The 19,087-nt window shown below is 45.7% G+C and overlaps 2 protein-coding genes across 15 annotated transcripts in view; one reads left to right on the top strand and one right to left on the bottom strand.

Annotated features, from left to right (window-relative positions):
- Positions 1 to 13,859, top strand: part of CDC14B (cell division cycle 14B) — a 114,526-nt gene extending 100,667 nt beyond the window's left edge. For 6 of the 11 annotated variants that reach the window (XM_042913948.1, XM_042913953.1, XM_042913956.1 and 3 more), the window contains one exon: positions 3 to 3,803. In XM_042913948.1, the coding sequence (XP_042769882.1) occupies positions 3 to 39 (37 nt within the window). In that variant the 3' untranslated portion in view covers positions 40 to 3,803. Of the gene's footprint in view, positions 1 to 2; positions 3,804 to 6,374; positions 6,439 to 7,494; positions 8,948 to 9,388; positions 10,568 to 13,843 lie in introns of those variants that run through there. The other 5 variants (XM_042913957.1, XM_042913950.1, XR_006196119.1 and 2 more) reach the window with 4 other exon arrangements.
- HABP4 (hyaluronan binding protein 4) overlaps positions 12,904 to 19,087 on the bottom strand; it is a 40,184-nt gene continuing 34,000 nt past the window's right edge. For 3 of the 4 annotated variants that reach the window (XM_042913962.1, XM_042913959.1, XM_042913960.1), the window contains 3 exons: positions 17,742 to 17,913; positions 14,560 to 14,745; positions 12,904 to 13,076 (listed from right to left, as the gene is read on the bottom strand). In XM_042913962.1, coding sequence (XP_042769896.1) covers positions 13,020 to 13,076; positions 14,560 to 14,745; positions 17,742 to 17,913 — 415 coding nt within the window. In that variant the 3' untranslated portion in view covers positions 12,904 to 13,019. The remainder of the gene's footprint in view (positions 13,077 to 14,559; positions 14,746 to 17,741; positions 17,914 to 19,087) is intronic. The other variant, XM_042913961.1, reaches the window with a different exon arrangement.

Here is a 19,087-nt window from a genome sequence, read left to right as displayed (position 1 = left end):
AGTCCCTCCATTTCAAGGACTAAAACAGTCTTGCGTTAAGTAAAAACCTGTGACCAGAACTGAAGGAAGACTCTAGGAACAGAAACCTACAGCAGAACTTAGCACAATGTATTTGGAAACAAAACAAAATTGCAAAAGCCTTAGCCGCTTTCCACCTAAGAAGTTTATTCAATGAAGACAATGTCCACTGGAGTTTAAAATAACTACATGAGTTTGGGCACAAGCAGTGACTTGAAGGAGGCCCAGCTCTCCTTTTGTAGAAACATCTCAAGTTTAACGACAAAAAAAGCTATTGTAAATTTAGTCTCAGGTGTAAATATCAAAGCCCTCTGTTGTCAGGAGAGCTGACTAGTCTGTGTGGTGCACGTGTGTCCCTGTGATGGCAATCATTTTAGCTGCTGGCCTTCAGAAGAAGCGAGGATCTGATGGAGGTTTTTTATGTATTTATTTTCTGTTCACCCTGTGTCAAAATTTATAAAGAGAAAACAGGCATTACTGAAATGGTACTTTCTGTAATTTGATACTATTTGGTTTAAACATCTTCACTTTAATACTTGTAATATTGTTGTAATGGTAACTCTGTTAAGTACCCAAGCTGCTTGTCTTCCACCAAAGAGTGCTTTATTAACAAGAATCTGTGAAAACCGTGTTTGAGGACTGTTGGATGTTGTGATACAAAGTGGTACTTTGGCAGCCGAATTTGCAAGAGAACATGAGTGGTAGCTTTAGAAGACTCAGGAGGGGACGCTGCCTTCAGAGTCGGAAGATTGTTGTAAGTCATTCCTCTTTATGTCATTGAGGGACTGGAGAATGCCAAGGCTGCCCACGATTTGGTTGCCCAGTCATACATACAAATTAAAATCCTGTTTCCTTCCACGCATGATTAAAAAAAACACTGTTGGTGTTTTCCCTTGGAAACAGCCATCCCAAATAACGATGGCTAAAAAAAAAAAGTACTGCTTTATTCAGGTCTTTCTCTGTAACATTGTGGGTTTCTTTTTTTATGTGATCAGCCTAAGGCCATTCACACACCCTTTGATTTCAGTGACAGTTACTAGCATCTGGATTTCAGTTGTTTGTAAATAAGAGACTCACTGTTGCCTTTGGTTGGGGAATACAACTAACTCTTTTCAGTGTGCCTTCGCCCCTCCACCCTCCAGAAACACAGCAGAGTCTGTGATAAAAAGCAATCACAAAAACAATTTATTTGCTGCTAAAACAAAAAACGGGGGCCCAAAATAAAAGAATATTTTGCAGTCACCTTGGTTACCTCCATAATAAGAAGTGAATGGTTTTAGTTATTGTTAACCAATTTTTGCCTATCCTAGAATGGAGAGCAGGAGATACAATATGGAAAGGCAACAGAAGGCAAATGCCTTCACCTTACAAGATGAATGAATCAGGCGAGTAAGCAATTCCTTTTGTTAAAAAGCTATCTTTTTAACAAAACTATGAGGAGTAAGAAGTGATTGGAATAAACAGATTTTACTCTGTTAATGCAAAAAGTTACTGGAAGGCCGTGGCTCCATTTCGATATTTACTCTCTTGGAGTAAATTATAAGATTGACTGGCTTCGAGGGGAGATGGTGCCATCATCTTGGTCAAACAGGTGGCTCTTCCCTGTCAGGTAGTATGGGGGTGTGTCATGCCAGCTTTTAAACGCTGGGGACTAGATCTCAGAAAAAAAAGTGGTTTTCTATCCCTGGAAGTGAATAGACACAAAGACCCACTTACCTGATGGGAAGACCTCTCTTCACTAAGCTCTGGGTGGGAGGAGAAACATTCCATTAGATGTCTCATGCTAGGAGACAATAATATTCAGACTATGCCCTTGCATAAAACATTGAATTCTCAGGGCAATTCTTCTTCCCTTGACATCTTTGAAGGCCATTTCCTGCATAAATAATCCAGGTAGTTATGAAAATCAAACTTCCATCAGAACTTTTCCTGGTTTGGCTGTTTATTACATCAGAACAAGTTAAATGTGCCGTCTCCCTCCCAGTGAATAAGCCATTTGATGTCTTGGCCAAGAGTGTAAAAATCTGGGCTTCAGTGTTAACCACAGTACTTTTTATTTTACAAATTGCCTTTTTGTGTCAGCTGCTCAAGTTTCCAGCTAGAATTGCTATCACTGTGGCTCTTTCTAAAAAATCTTGTTATTTAACAGGCTCACTAAAGTGAGTCCCAGGAAACTGTGATTTGATAAAGGAGCAGTCCTTGGAACACAGCAAGGACTTGGGGTAGTGCTTCCGGTGGATTTCATAGCACACTATTATTAAATGTACTGGAGGGCATTTCTAGAATCCAGGAAGTCTCTGGGTCTGATGGAAAGTTCTTTCTGCTATGAATAAGAGTGGACTTTTTTTTTCCCCCAATGGAAACTTCAACACACCCAGAATCTCCTGAGATTCTAACTTCAAGTCCTTGTCATAGAAAGACCCTGTTGCTATGGAATATGAAATAGGGCACGTCAGATGGAGAGATTCCTTTAAACTTAAGAGCCTTAAATAGCTTTGAAAGTACAGCAAGACCGTTTCTTTGAAATTAGAATTAGAAATGCATATTTTTAGGTGTCCTTGAAGCTTTTTGGGGACTCATGTCCAAAGTCCAAGACAGTCCAAAGGAAGGGTGTCTGCAAAACTGGGTACCTAGAAGTATAGACAGACTTCTCTTTTGTAATGCTAAAGAAAAACTAGAAATCTCTCTGAGCTGTCTGTGAAGAGGGGTTAATCCTGAGCAGTGCCTCACTGAAACACGTAGCCTGCCTTGTCCACATAGCCGCATCTGGGCGGCATGCTGCTCTGCTAGTCTCCAGCATCTTTCTGCTCTCGGCCTGGCCCCGTTTGCCTGTCACCCACCTGCTTTCTTCTCTGCCCTCCTGCCCTCTCACAGGGGTCATTCATTCCTACCTCTTTTCTTGGGCCCAGACAATTTTTAGAGGAGTTCCCAAGAGTGCTTGTGAGGCGAATATGTTTGCCCTTGGAGCCCGATGGCCAGTTCTGTGTGCCCTGCGGACCGTCGGGCCTTCTGGGTGGTGTTGTGCCAAGAGCTTCTGGAAGCTTCCCTTTGCTTGAATCACCACCATTCATGACAAATGAGCAATGCGCTCTTTTGATGTTTGTTCTAAAAGTAGCTTAACTGTTCCTCTTCATACATTTTTTAAAGTAATTGCATTTTGGAAAGCAGTGCTCATGAAAAACAACTTTAAAAGCATATTTTGATTCTTTAATAGCTATCTCCCGCTAAAACTGTCCTGGTAAGGCTAGCTGCTGCTCTTCCATTTCTCCTAAATCTGAGTATTCCTCATGTTCCTAAGTGGAAATACTACAGATATATTTAAAAGACTGGACAATTCACCTATACTGTGTAAGAAATTACCTCCTTAACTGCCCAGTAGAATAACTGTCAGCAGGTATGTTCATCTGATTATAGTACTGCAGTTTTATATTAATAATTTGCAGACTTTTATCTAACCTGCACTCATGTACAGATTATTAAAAAGTTTTAAAATGTAACTGATTAATCAGTATTTGGTCAGTCATTGTCTTGATTTTTTTATTAAAATGTATATTTCTAATCATATTTTATAAAGCCAAGAGAACTGGTTGAATGAATGTTTATTTTCCTGAAGGTATTTTTAAGATAAAGCTTCATAATGGCGTGTAAACTTTGCATATCTATGTAGTTTGATACGTATTGTCGAGTTTGAAAATCTTGTGTATTGTAACTGGTTTTATACGAAATACTGAATAGTGAAAATTGTATAATTATAATCATATAATTAAAAGTGTTAACCAAACAGCCTTCCAGTTTACTGTATTCACTTACCATTCTGAATTGTAGTAGGCAATGGTCAGAATATAAAGTGGATATAACCACTGTATTAGTTTACTACCCTGGGGGCTGAAACAACAGAAATTTATTTCCTCTCAGTGCTGAGGCTGGAGACCCAAGATCAAAGTGTTGGCAGAGTTTATTTCTTCTGATGCCGCTGGCCTTGGACTTTTCTCTGTGCACTATAATTCCTGGTGTCCTGTCTGTCCTCTTTTCCTTATGACGCCAGTCAGATTGGAGTAGGGTCCATCCTTATGGTCTCATTTTAATTACTTCTTAAAAGGCCCTGTCTCCAAATATAGTCACGTTCAGGTATTAGGCATTAGGGCTTCAGCTTAAAAATTTGAGGGTGGAGGTATACAGTTCAGTCCATAACACCTTCCCCAAGATAAGATGGTGCGTGAGGGCTCCTGTTATGAAGTCAATCTGTACACACCCAACACCAACTCAAATTATGCCAAGGTTTGACTTTGTGGAAATTACTGAGGATAAGACACATAAATCAGGCCCTTACATTACCTGCCAAGGTCAGGAGTAAAGAGCTAAGCGAGGGGCAGGACCATTGCCCAGGCACCTACATTCTGATGTCCAACTCTGGATGCCATCACGGTGCCGTCTGCCTGCCTCCCCTCTGACCGTCTCGTGCTGGCCTGGATCCTGAAGACCTAATGCCCACACCACCACTCAGAGGATGTGTCTGGGATGTAGGAGCTTGCTCTGTTAGGAATGCTGGCCCATTCCCAAAGGAACTCGGCTCACTCGTGCTCGGATACAGGTTTTCAAAGTACAAACCACAGGGACCCCCACACTCATGCCCCATCCAGACTTCTAGCAGGCACTGCTACCCCCAGAGTGTGATTCGCAAGCTCTGTCCCCTGTTGTTGAAAGCTGCAGCGGCTACCTGCCCCTCCAGGTCGTGCACCCTCCTGCCGAGCAGTGAAGTTCAGTTGATTGGCATCTGCGAAGCTGCCCAAAGTATGTAAGTGCTGTGAAGGGGGCAGGCGTGGCAAGGGCCTAACACTTGGAAGACTCGGAATGAAACCCCAAGTTCCGTCTTGCAGGGCTGTGCAGTGTGGGTGATGAGCCATGGAGACCCTGGCCCTGTAGATGCTCCCTCTCTGTTGTCGACAATGCCATTTGGTGCCACCTACCACACACACAATTTGCTAAACCCCTCTGCTTCTGTTTCTTAAGTAAAATGGGAAGGAAAGGGATTCCTATCTTAACAGTTAGTGGGATAATTAAATGATGTAATCCATGCAAAGCATTTAAAACATGCTGGTACATAGCTTTCAATAAATTAATTTTTTCCTACATTTAAGGTAATTTTCTGTACATAATTAGGTAAATGACCTAGGGTGGGGGTAGAGTTAAGTAGAAAGGCCCCTTCATGAGGCCCCGGAGTGTATGGAGTTAGCAAGTCAATGTGGAAAGAGCAGCCAGTGTGTGCTCTGAAATGAGCTCTGCCGCTCATGCTGTGGTCTCAGGCATCCTTTTCCTGCCTCCTGCCCCTTACTTTGTTCATCTGTAAAATCGGACTGCTAAATGCGTAGCGTTGGAATTAAAAGATCAAGGGAGGTGAGTGTGCCTTAGCCTGGGCCCTAGGCCAGTGGAGGCGTCCCATCCATCCACTGCTCCCATTTCCTCCCATGCGTCTGAGCACACTTGTTGTGCTTGGGAAGGCAGGGTGGTGGCAAGAATTCTCCATGAACATAATACTCACCTTCTCTAGGTCGCCAAGACTTCGGCATGGTCTCTCCTCATGCTTGCCCCCGTGGGTAGTTTCTGGCCTTTCACTAGTACAGATTGATTAAACATTCTCCTGTGTGGATTCTTCCTGGTCGGTGCTGGTTATCTCCTTAGGAGAAATTCTTACAAAAGGCATGTCTCCTGGGTCAAGGATGTGCAAAAATTTAAAGCTTTTGTTGGTATATGCTGTGTCAAAAAGCAGCTTATTATAATTGTTCAAAGCATGGATTCTGGACCTAGGCTGCGTGCAAACCTTTGCTGCTTGTTAGCCAGGGAGACAGATGAGGATTAATTATTAACTTGGTTAATATTTGTTCATTAGAACAAGTGCTTGACACATCCAAAGAGTCATACATATGTTGTGTTTAATAAAAAAAAAAAAAAAATACTGTCTTAATGCTCTGAAAAGGTCTGTGACAGTGGACAGTCCCCTTAGCATCAGCTGTCGGGGCATGGCTGAGATGGCTAATTAATAGTAGGACACTGGCCTTAGTGCTATTAGGTCATGGGTCACCATTACCCGCTGCCGTATCTGGTCCTAACTCTTAGCTGCCCCATTATTTAGATTTGGGGCCTTTTGTCTTCTAAGTAGTTGGCATAATATGTACCTATCACAGTCTATTTTTCTCAGTTTTTTGGGAGAACAAAATGGACTCTGGGCAAAACCCATCCAAGTGCATCTCCAGACATTCTGGCTTCTTCACTGGGGGTGCTGGCCCAGCCTGTGTAGGAACGGAGATCCTCCCACACTGCCTGGCCTTGCCTCTAACTGTGTCTCGTCTCTTTGCTAGCAAGTCTGCATGGCTTTGACATGTTTCTGGATGACAGGTGCTCCATCCACACTGAAATTCCCAGGTAAGGAGGCTTCTCACCCAGCATGACCAGAGGCCACGTGGGCTGGCCACCCCCAGGGACTGGCCTTGGTCCCTCGAATTCTTATACTACCAAATGTCACGTTTCTAAACAGGGAGAGGCTTTGGGTGGGAAAAGAAAGAGTAGAGGAGATGGTATGGTTTGTGCATTGTTTTACTTGGAGAAAGACAATGGGTGTGTTTCTCATCATGGGTGTGTTTCTCCATGTAAAACAAGATGACTTTTCAGGCAGGACAGTTCTTCCTTGTGTGGGACTCTCCAGACAATGTAGCCAGTCTGGCATCCCCACCCACTAAATACCAGTCATATTCTCAGCCATTGGATAGTCCAGACACCCCCGCACATTGTCAGCCCCCTTCAGGAGGCAGTGCTGCCCCCCCCCCCCCCCCCCCCCCCGTTGGGAACTGCTGATCAGCTTCAAATACAGCTTCATTGGGCAATGTCATGGAAACAGAAACAGTTGCTCTTAGGACCTTGCTGAAGTGAATATTGTCCCCCTGCCCTGTTCTGCTCTGGCGCAAACCCCAGAGGGCAAAAGAAGGGGCTGGAGGAAAGGTTTCACTCATGAAGGGGGCAGCAGAGGGGGCTTGGCCCTCAGGAATGGGGTTCATGAGTATTTGTGAGACTGGGGCCGGGGGCTCTGAGACAGTGAGCGAACTGCCTTCCTGCCTGAGCCTAGCATATCTCCTGCCATGTGGAGCCACGGAGAGGTCTCCATCCTTGAGAGTGAGGGGTGTGTTGTGACAGAGCTACATGACACATGGGAGCTCTGTAGGCAGGCCAGTGGCTGACAGGTTCTTAAACAGGAGTGGACAGAGCAGGGGCCTGATTCCAGCACCCTGGAGCACTCATGTTCAGGGTGATTCTGCTGTGGCCAACCCCAGATTTGCCTTGCAGTTAACTAAGGAGTTTACAGTGTGCACCGTGGAGTCTTTTCTCTAGCTGCCATATTAAACTAGTCCTTGTCACACCCAGTGACTCCCTAAGACAGGTTCTGGTGTCATAAATACAACTCGTTCTATCTTCTCCCTTTTGCAGTGATAGTTGGCCGTCTCAAGCTGTAACCTTTCTAGACCGGCTTTTAATCTGGCTTGGGATCCGCAAAGACTAGGCCTCCCAAGAAGATCTCTCCTGGACAGCACAATGCTCACCAACAGAAAGTCTCTCCAGGTGCAATTTAAGCCTGTTTCCTCAAGCGTGTGCCTCAGCCTCAGCAAGTGTGTCTTCTATCCACTGGGTATTGAGGGTTCAGCCTGAGGCTAGAGCTGGGCCTACCAGTAGGTGGCCTGGAGGAGTGACTGGGATGGCTCCTCTCTGGTGGCAGATCCCCAGTAAGTAGCGTTCCTTGCTTTCTTACATTAGGGGCCCCTGTGACTGACTTGGTGGAAGCTGGTCTGTGTCCCCAGAAAAGTTAATGCAAAATTCTTGAAGAGTTCATGGGCAGGCCCTCTGTGGCCTCCCCGGCTGTGCAGCATTCAACTCCAGGGGCGCTGCTCATACAGATGCAGTGCGAAGGGCGCCCCCTCAGGTGTCCCGCTTCAGAGCCCGTTCACCAGTCATTCCAAGGCCCTGCTCTGGGCATCTACAGATCCTTGGTTAAAATCCCTGAGGGCTGTCTTTCTGCTCTGGTCACAGGTTCCTGGGTTGGGATGCAGTAAGGGTAGGGATCCCCACTTCTCGTGTTAGGCTATGCAGCCTCCACATTTCTCTTGCTTCCTTTCTACCCACCTTGCTTTTTCCCTCTTACTGAAAACTCTTCCAGCCACCGTGCTTGCTCTCCCCTCACTTTCCCTCACCGCCAAACACGCAGGTGGTGGTCATTTTGCATGGCTGAGAATGTAGGACTTACTTTGATACTTGAGTAGTTTTCCTCCCTGTTGCTCGGATGCTCCCAGTATCTAGACAGGTGAAATGCAGGCCAGGGCCACTAACATGGCCGTGCGGGTGTATCCATGTGGGTGAGCTCCCCTGGGTTGAGCAGTGCACCCATGAGGTGGAGGTGTTCTCAGTGCCCCTGGTGGGGTGGCTGTTCTCAAGGAAAGTTCTCTCTACCCTCATTGAGCCCTGGAGACTGATGTGCGCCTTGACACCACTCCATTCTCACCTGACAGGCATTCCCACTTACAGATGACTCTGTGCTCTGAAATCAGGCCACATTTCTGCAAAATGCTTAGAAGGCATTGTGGCTTGGTTGGGGAAATTCCATCACCTTGAGTCACAAGCAGCGTTGTGGCTGAGGAAAAGGGTTTCCAGAGCATTTGGGAGACAGGCAGGGAGCAGCTTGGGCCTAGGAGAGGCATAAGCAGCCGCTGGACCCTGTAGGCTCCATGAAGCCCCCGGGAGAGCCAAACTTCTGTTCATTTCCACCAGTGCCTCACTGGTGACCTTGAACCTAATCTCGTGGCCTCTCAAGTCATGCCATCTCCACCTGTGCAGGAGATCTAATAATAAAGCTGAGAACACTTTTTTTTAATGTTTATTTTGAGAGAGTGAGCGGGGGAGGGGCAGAGAGGGAAAGAGAATCCGAAGCAGGCTTCAGGCTCAGAGCGGTCAGCACAGAGTCCGACGCGGGGCTCGAACCCACAAACTGTGAGATCATGCCCTAAGCCGAAGTCCGAGGCTTAACCGACTGAGCCACCTAGGTGCCCCTCTAAGAACACTTGTAATCCCATCGTGTTTTCAGGAGAATGTGTTCAAGAGGGACTCACTTATGCCACTGCTGTGTGTGGTCACCATGTTACTTGCCCCTGAGCACACAGCAGGTACTCATTGTGGCTTCCTTTATCCCCTGCAGAGGAACCTGTGTCCTCTGGCCTTTGCCCCTCTCCTAGCAGCTTTACCCTGGGGACTAGTAATTGAAGTAATTTTGGGAGTGTGGAAGGAACACTGGGCTAGAGGGCTGGATCTTGTTTCTGCCTTATCTCCTCATCAGGCGCTAGCTAGGGACTAAGAGGACCAAGAAGACTGTCCTTCCCGTTCCCTGACTGGAAAGCATGAGACAGTTGCAAGACCGCACACAGCAGCCACTCCACCACTGCTCGTCTCCTCACGCCGCTAGTTTCTGCACCAAGGGTGGGAGGGCGAGCCTGCAGATGTAGAAGACATCCAAATGAAGGGCAAAGCCTTAATGTTAGGGATGACCCTTGGGACTAAGGACAGTGGTTCCTTTCAGGGGAGGGGGAGGCTGTGGTTGGCATGGGCACTGGACAGGCTTCTGGGAAAATCAGTTTCTTAGGTGGTGTTACAAGGAAATTTGCATTTGTATCCATATTGTTTTACGATATATATTTTTTCTAAGACTTTTTTTTTAAGTATTCCTACACTGAACATGGTCATCGAATTCACAACCCCGAGATCAAGATTCGCATGCTTTACCGAGTCAGTTGGGTGCCCCTACAATAAAGACGTTTTTAAAATACCTTTTTCCCTTCCTCATTTTCTTCACCACATAAATACAGACCCCTTTGGGACAAAGCTAGGCAAAGCCTCAGACGTGTGGGGCATGTTGAGGACACTGACCTCAGGCCAGTGTCGGAGGATCTGGAGAGGAGGGCAGATCCCGAGTGGCTGTTTGCACGAACCGTGACCCTTGTGGAGGCTGAGACACAGCAGCAGTGAAAGGAAATGGGCAGGTCTTCTCTCACAGTGAAACTATGCTCATCTGGCTGCATGATGCCATGCAGAGGGGAGGAAAGCCCCACCTGCTGTCAGCAGCGTGGCTCCTGAATGGCTCAGAAGAGGGCTGACCTTTCCCAGCTTGAGACCCAGGTCCAGTAGCTCCATAGGACTTAACCAGCACCACATGGTACTGTCTCAAAAGAAAAACAGTGCCTGCACTGGGGTGGCCCGGAGGACCTAGCCAACCGAGAGGAAAAGCCCTGAACTAGTGACCAGCACTAGAAGTGCGGGTCCCCCTTGCGGCCTCTTGGGCTCTGAGGGCCTTGCCTTGCATGGGAATGAAGACATCAAATGCTTATCAGCAACATTAGGCTAAAGATGTACAGCTTCTCAAGTAGCCTGGCCAGATGTTAAAAACATCCAATGCATGATTTTAACCTTCCTGAGGCGCTTCCCTGGCGGTAGCCTCTGTAGGGAGTCTGCCTCTTCCCAGACCTTGTCAGATAAGCAGCTTAGGTTTTCATCCAATCAAGACTGGTGCCAACCCCTGCTTCCTTCAGGGGCGACACCTCTCTGTGAGGCTCCCCCAACCTCCAGGCCCTGGGACTCCTCCCCCCCCCCCCCCCCCCCGCCCTGCCATCTTCAGCTGCTGTCCCCCCAGAGTGGGGCCGGCACATTGACCTTGGCATTCAAACATGTTTGACGTCTGCTTTCCAAGAGTCTTGGGGACTGACACACTAGTTTTCTTTTGTGGGATCAATTTGTTCACTGTTACTTGTTAGAAACAGGACTACACCCACCTCAAAAGAGGAACTTGGATCAGGAAGGCCTTGCCTTGTGTATAAATCCAAACATAAGCCTCCTGCCTGCTTTGATTTTCCTTATGGCATGTTAGGGATTTCCCCTGCTCTTTGCTTCTGCTTGGTCTTCTCTGGGGCACTGTGGACAACCACAGGACCAAACCCAATTATCTATCTACCCCACCAATTGGCAAGACATAGTCCTGGTGAGCAAAGCCTTCTACAGGCTCAGAAACTGTACCCTATCCCCCAGAACGGTTTCCAACTACAGGACCCAAGACTGTTCCATGGCACAGGAATCTTCAGTACATCTAAGAAGGATGCGGTATTTGCAAATACAGTATTAATTCCAGTGCTATGGGCTTTTCAGCCACTATTTACAACATCAGGGAATTTTATTGAAAGGGATCTTTGTTTTGCCTATCTTCAGAGCCAAGGTGGGCAGAGTAACTTCATGTCACAGCATCAAGCCTGCTGAGGAAAGACACACCCTCATGCTGTACCAGTTGATCATTATGGCTAAATGTGACATTCACTCTCCTGAGACTTGACTTACATCAGGTCACTCCCACTCACTGTGTCCTTTCCAGGGAGAGGAAATAAAACAATCAGTTAATATATCTTAGTATTCAGATATTAATTTAGTAATAAGAGACCAAGGGTGGACAGTCACCCACAGCAAATGTCCTTAACTGTCATATGGCAGGGAGGTCAGCCGATTCCTTCTACTGGGCTTTTTTCCACATTCTTTTCTCTTGACCTGGGAGTGACCAAAAGGATTCAGCTTTCTGTACACAGTTAGGAGGGAATACCAACCTTTATTTACACTTGGGTTCAAGTTCAGAGCCATCTTAAACAGTATAGCAAAGCGGGGGAAAGCACAGATCCTGGGACCAAGTTCAGATTCCAACAGAAGCATATTAACTGTGACAACAGGCAAAGGTTATTTTCAGTTTCTGCAGTCAATTGGAGAGAGCATCACCCCCAGCTGCCCGCAGCTTACAGCTGCCTCCGCCCCAGTCCCTGCCCCGGATGCTCGGCCAAATTCAGGCTCTGGCAGGACTCACTCTGCTGGGCATGGCAGGACTCGGTGAGTTACTGAAACTCTGAGGTAGCCCCCAACCCCAAACGTTCACCAAAGGCAAGAAATAGGAACTCGAACTGGTGTATGGGCTGGGTGAGAAAAACTGCACACGGTGTTCAATAAATACTATTTACAAGTCTTGCCAGGCAAGGACAGAGGGCATCTGTACATGGGCACTGATTTCAGATATTAGTTTCTAGGGGAGAAAAGGATATGATGGTAAGGTATAACACTATTTTGCCTGGACCCCCTTTCTCTTGATCAATGGGTTAAATAACGATTTTAAAAATCATACGCTTAATACTCATCCTGAAAACCACCCAAACACTAAATATGCACATTTATACTAAGCGTGCGTGTATGCGTGTGTACATACACACAGAAACCACGAGGTAGTTTAAATCACCATTAAAAAAAACCCAAAAACAATACTTTTCCTAATTCTCTGTCACAGAGTGGTAGCCAATGGCTGCCCACCAGCTATTTAAAATTATCGGTTAAATGAAAACCAAAACTCAAAAACTTCCAGGAGACTGTAACACAAGTAAACAGTAAGTACAGGTGTATTTTACTTCGTCAGTCTCTGGAAACTAGGCTGTGACTGCTTTCAATTAATGGTCGGTGTTACATGTATTTGCTCTAATGCTAAAGCACACAGCCTTCCCAATCTATACACCTTATGAAGTAGTCTCTGTAGATTCTATTTTACATCTTTACTCTCCAGGTTTTTGTGGAGGATTCAATACAATCTCTATGTACACATTTTAAACATTATTTCTGAACTTCATTTGGAATTATTTAAATAAAAAAATAATCACCATTCTCCACCTTCTTGGGAAAGTGCCAGACTAAACCCCCCACCCCCCCAACTGGAACTGCTGCCTTGTGTCTAGAGAAATCCCTACCCCACAGCCCCTAGGCCAAAAAAGTGCAATGAATTCACACTAAACGGGAAAAAGCAACATCTATTGTTCTTAGAGTCTGACTCTTCCCCACACCAAGAAAAGTCTCTTCATAGGTATGCCAATGCTGTTGTAGCTTGCTAGGGAAATAGGGCTCTCTCAGGCCAGAGCAGGAAAGTCCTCAGGGTCATCTGGGTTGGGAGCAACGTCTTGTGTCTAAAGAAGAAAAGAAAAGTTTTTAAACCAACATTCACTTTACCCATTGCCACTTGGGCAGAGCCCTCTGAGAAACACATGCCTGCTCTCAACCAGGTGGGCGCTGACAGTGGGTGTGGCCCAAACACTGTAGGGAGAGGCAGGCTCCCAGTGGGAAGAGACACAGAGAGGGGGGGTGCGGAAGGGTCCCTTCTCAGACTCGCTCTTGTCCCCTCTGCAAAATGGCCACCAGTTCCTGCCTCCCTCCCTTCCTCCCACAAACCCTTACCGAGTGACCCTTTTTGTATCTGGCACCTCCACCATCCAATAAACATGATTTAGAATATTTACTATATGGAGATACAAGGTTGATTAGAAGCAGTTCCTGCCTGACCTGGGGTTCCCTGGGGTCAGGGGAGATGCCCCGAGGAAGTCACAGCCTGGTAACTTCAGCAACAGATGGCCTATGAATGGCCTACAGGAGGGGCACCCACTGCTATTTGGAGGTGGAATGCACATCACCATTAGGTAAGGTTTTCTAGAAGAAAAGGTTCTTCCAGAGATAAGCCTCAGTGAATGAGCAAAGGGAATATGGATCCTCAAACAGGGTAACCTGATGGTGAAGAGGTGGGGGCCTGTGGGCAGGTCTGAGCTAGAAGAGAACAGTATGCATATATTTGTCTATAAAACATTTACAAAGTGCCTACTATACACTTAAATTGTGCTGGGCACTGGGGAAACCAATAATGAGCAAAAGCAGACATGGTTTGTGTCCATCCACTGTACAGACAACAGACACTGATCAACAATCACACCAGTGAGAATACAGTTACAAATGAAGACAATGCTTCAAAGAAAAAATTCTTTGCTCAAGGACTCTGACCTGGTCTGGAAGGAAATGTGACCAAAGAAGACTTCTCTGAGGAAGCAAGGTGAGAGGATCTATTCTAGGTGAGCAGGCAAATGGGCAGAAGGACCACCAGGTGCAGATGCTCCGTGGGGTCAGGAACATGCTTGTGTGAAGAACTAGAGGTAGAGCAGTGTTGGCTGAGGAGCAGGGAAGAATGGTTTGAGGTGACAAGGTGAGCTTGGGGAGGTCACAAGGAGGCCCTGAAGCCTTGGAAGGGTTCTGTCTACCCTGAAAGTACCATAAGGGCACAGGGCATATGATTGGATCACAGTTAGGAACTGTCAGGTGATCTGATAGGATTCCAAGCCTGGGGACTTGTCTGATGCAGATGAGTGAGTTTTCTCTGGTTCTGAGAGTGCATTTACAGCAGTGGATGTGCCCGGTGACCATGGAGGCCACGGCCACTGAATGGTCTGTATCCAACTATGTCCATGCTGCTGACCTCACTGTTCTGAACACCTGGATGCCAGACCCACACTAGATACAGGAATGTACAGCAGACCCTGACAGGCCTCCCAGTGGCATAGCCTGGGGCCCCCTCATCCTCTCACCTCCTTCAGAAAACCGTCCAGGTCACAGAGTACACACACTCACCACCACTTCTGCTCTGGGTCCGTAGTTCTCCACCCTTCTGATCCTTCCCCGGCCTCCCCGTGTGCCACCTCTGGCTCCACGCCCAGGACGAGGGAGGTTACCGAAATTAATCTCCAGCTGGGATGTGATGTCATTGGCTGCTTTCCGGAAAACGTGGGCATCATCTTCATAGTCATCCTTTACCATCTGAAACACAGTTACAGCATATCACACACACACACACACACACACACACACACACACACGCACGCACACACCCGTCTCCATGGACACTCACTCGCTCAGCGTCGAAGCGCTATGCCGCCAGGGAGCCAATATGGCATCACAGCGGACAGTGGCCCTCCCTGATGTGCTGTCGGCACTGGGCTACAGGGCAAGGCAAAGGTGGTGACCCCGCTGCTCTGGTTCCAGCACAGGGGTTCTGCACATTTCCCAGCCACATATTCTCATACTCACCGTCTTAATCCAAACATCTCTCAAATTACTATTAACTCAAGTGACACCCGAGTTTTTAGCAGTTTGGCAGGTTAAGATGTAAGATTTGACATGCCTACCAGCAATCAACATATATCTTTTATACCTAAATGTATTTTGCTGAGATTAAAAAATTTTAATTTCTGCCTTTTATTTGTTCACAAATGCTACTTTGATAAATAAGGAAATATCACCTCCTTAGAATAGAACTTGATGGAAAAACTCCTTTCAATGTGGGTGCTGACTGTACAAATACCATATGTTAAAAACTGCATGATTTACAATAAACAATTCTGACTCAAAATCTAGGAAAATAGTAAAACAACAGAGTATAGTTATCTGATGATTGCTGCAGAAAGAATTCAAGCTGCTTTTTAAGAACTATTTTTGGCCAAAATACTTTGAGAAATTACATTTTATTATATATGAGGTCAAATAAGTTCTGTTTCTTGTTAAAAGAAAACTATATTAAATAAACTTTGTTCCAAATTTGATTTGGCTTCAATTCCTAATAATGGATAAAAAAAAAAAACTCACTTTTGAGTAAAACATAAATCTATACAAAATATGCCAATGATCTTGGATGAGAATCTCCAAACGCTATAATGCTAAACATTCCTACTACAACTTGTCCAGAAAATGGAATCAAGTCTCCCTGAACTTATCAACCCCTTTAGGCCATCTGTTCATTACAGGTTCTGTGTTTAACATTTATGTTCCCTTCAAAGCTGCATTAAAATAAAGCAGAGGCCTTAGCTGGATGTACTGTTGAAACTAAAAAGGTGAAGGAAAGAACAATTCAGGAGCATTGACACTCTGGTAAAAAGACAGACACAAAAAACCAGTAAGAGGCGAAGTAATAGCCTACCGCCTGCTTCAGAAAACAGCGGGCTCTGTGTGCTGGAGTGGGGGAGGCCGTGACGGAGTAGGGGGAGGCTGCACAGGAGTAGGGGGAGGCTGTGCCAGAACAAGGGCAGCTGTGCAGGAGTGGGGATGGTCGTGGAGCAGGGGGAGGCTGTGCTGGAGTGGGGGTGGCCGTGCAGGAGTCAGGGGAGGCCCTGCAGAAGTAGGGGGAGGCCCTGCAGAAGTAGGGGGAGGCCCTGCAGGAGTAGGGGGAGGCCGTGCCAGAGGAAGGGCAGCGGTGCCTGGGACAATACTGAGTGCGCTTTCTTGAAAGGGATCAGCTCATTTCACAGGCTGCCGGTGGTCTGAACTTTGCAAACACAAGGCATTTTACTCTATTGCTTTGTCTCTTAGGGTGCCCAGAACAAAGTAAACCAGTGACCCTAAGATTTGGCTTTTGTTGCTCTCAGAACAATTTCTGGCTAAAATCTTCAATGCCGTAACATTAACAAGAGACCAAAGACATGTGCTTCGTGGAGACCAAGCTGGATGACTCAGCTAACCCAGTTGCTTCAGATATTCCAGGAGACCTCTCTCTGGAGCCAGGGAGGATGAATCTGGTGTGGATGCAGGAAAAACAGCTGCTATTTTTACCTAACATGTCAGCTGCACATTTCACATCCTGACAGCACATTTGTTTTAGGAAAAGCTTTATTTACAATGGCCCAGAACAAAAAAGAACAAAAGTGAATAGGAAAAGAGCCAACCCAGTTAGCTGATGGACGTGAAGAAATACCTCACAGAGACTTCCAAGAGAAGGCTCTCCCCTCCATGCTGCCTGTGTATAACAGCTAGTGGAGTGGCTCCAAACTTCTTAGTAAGGCCTGGAAGAGACTGGAGGTGGTAAGGCATCCTGTATTATAAATGACCCTCTGATGAAAGTATTCATTCAAAGAACACAAGTAACCGAAGTGTCAATGGAAACACATAAAGCTACACAGTTTCAAACGGAAAATCAGTGTATAATATCTAGTGGGAATATCTGTCCACCACCATCATCAACACAGAAATGTGTATTAAGATAAGCAGCTGTGACTGAATGATGTGAATTCTACAGTTTAAAGCGAGAATATTCAGGGCACCCTTAAGTTCAGTAACTTAAACAGAACGCGATTACATGACTCACTGATCGTCTGCATCAATATATGCTGGGAGTCCTTTTCAAAGCCGAGGCCTCCAAAAAGGCCTGAACACAAAGCATGAAGAGCAAGGCCCTCACGGGAGGGAGGAACAATGTGAGCAATCCTGGCTGCGGCAGCAGGGTGTGGCCAGGCAGCCGCACTGTCCCAGGGGCTCCTCCTGGGTGGCGGCAGTTACACGGCGGGGACAGAACTGCTGCAGTAACACAGCACAGAACTCTGACAGGTTGCAAATGATCAACTCCTCCCAATAAAATGCTCTTATTAAGAACGTGAGCTGAAAATCTAACCTAATCATGAAATGCGGAGTAGTTACCCTTTGAAATGGCACTATTCATGAGACACTGTACCTCTCTTGAGACAAAAACGAGATGCAATTAACATACAGTATTTGCACAGTCAAAGCACAGCTGTGGGTTGAGCGGAAAATGCACTGTCACTGAAACTGCTTTGTATGAAGTGTCGACAGGCCAAGTTTCAACTCTTTTTATGAACAATACAGGTACAGATAAAATTAGGCACACATCATATCTGATTAGTCTTAGGCAGAAACTAGAATGCCAACTACCAATGTCCCATTTTCACACTAGAAGTGGAAAGGCTCCATCTGGTTTCCAGTAAGGTAAGAATGAAGATTACCTCTAGACAAGAAAATGTCATACTTACATCATCTCTATATTTGGACTTGTGTATCACCACTGCTTTGGAAGGGACAGTGGACTCAGGTTTCCGGATGTTAAACTCAGGCTTTGGTCTTGTCTGTTCTTGAAGATTTTTCCACTCATCAAGGGTCATCTCTTGAACTTGAGTTTCCTCTTCTAACTCCAACTCAGGAACTCTATGAAAAATCAGAAGTTTTTGATGGATCTAAAATGTCTACTTTCTCAAAGAAAAAGTTATTACTATTAATTAGCATACTTTCATGGTTCTGCATCTCATATTTACATAAGGTAAGAAAATCTCGGAACTATAAGCTTCCATATTTTAATCATTTTATGCTGTCACTACCAACTGAAGATACTTCCTGTCTGTTTTCTTTTTTATTTTTTTAAGTAATCTCTATGCCCAATGTGGGGCTTGAACTCACAAGCCCCAAATCAGGAGTCACACAGTCCACCAACTGAGTCAGCCAGCTGCCCCACTTCTTGTTTTCAAAGCAGTCTTTGAAAAATAGGAACTGCACCATCCCATTAGCATTACGCTTGACCACGAGGCACTCCCTTCCCAGATGGCATTACATACAAAATGAGATAAAATTGCAGAAGAAAAGGGAGAAACTATTGGAACAAAACAACCATAGGCAACCATGAACAGAGTTATAAAACAATGGGTTACAAATACATACTTTTGTAAATATCCTCTTTAAATTCATGAGACTTCAAGAATAGATCAATAGAATAAATTTCAGAGCCCAGAAAAAAATCCTCACATTTAAAATCAATTGATTTTTTTTCAAGCAGGTGCCAAAGACAATTCAAAGGAGAAAGAATGGTCTTTTCAGCAAATGGTGCTGGGAAAACAGGGTATCCACGTGCAAAAAAAAGAAGTTGGACCCCCACCTCACACCATGAATATAAGAGTTAGAAATATAAACCGCTTAGAAGACGACACAGGCATTAACTTTCATGACCTTAGATTAGGCAGTGGTTTCTTACATGTGACACTAAAAGTGTAAGCAACAAAGAAAAAGGGGTGCTTGGGTGGCACAGTCGGTTAAGCATCTGACTCTTAATCTTGGCTCAGGTCATGATCTCACAGTTCATGAGTTTGAGCTCCGCATGGGGCTCTGCACAGATGTTGCGGAGTCTGCTTAAGATTCTGCCTCTCCTTCTCTCTGCCTCTCCCCACTGTGCGTGCGCGCTCTCCCTCAAAATAAATAAACTTAAAAGAAAAAGTAGATAAACTGGACATCACCCCCAAACTTCTGACAACTTTTGTGCTTCAAAAGACACCATCAAGAAAGTGAAAAGCCAATCCACAGAATGGGAGAAAACATTTGCAAATCATATATC

This window comes from Panthera leo, chromosome D4 (genome assembly GCF_018350215.1).
Source record: "Panthera leo isolate Ple1 chromosome D4, P.leo_Ple1_pat1.1, whole genome shotgun sequence".
In the NCBI taxonomy this organism is placed as follows: Eukaryota; Metazoa; Chordata; class Mammalia; order Carnivora; family Felidae; genus Panthera; species Panthera leo.
Note: the sequence above shows the minus strand (reverse complement) of the source record. Positions and strands in the feature narration are given on the sequence as shown.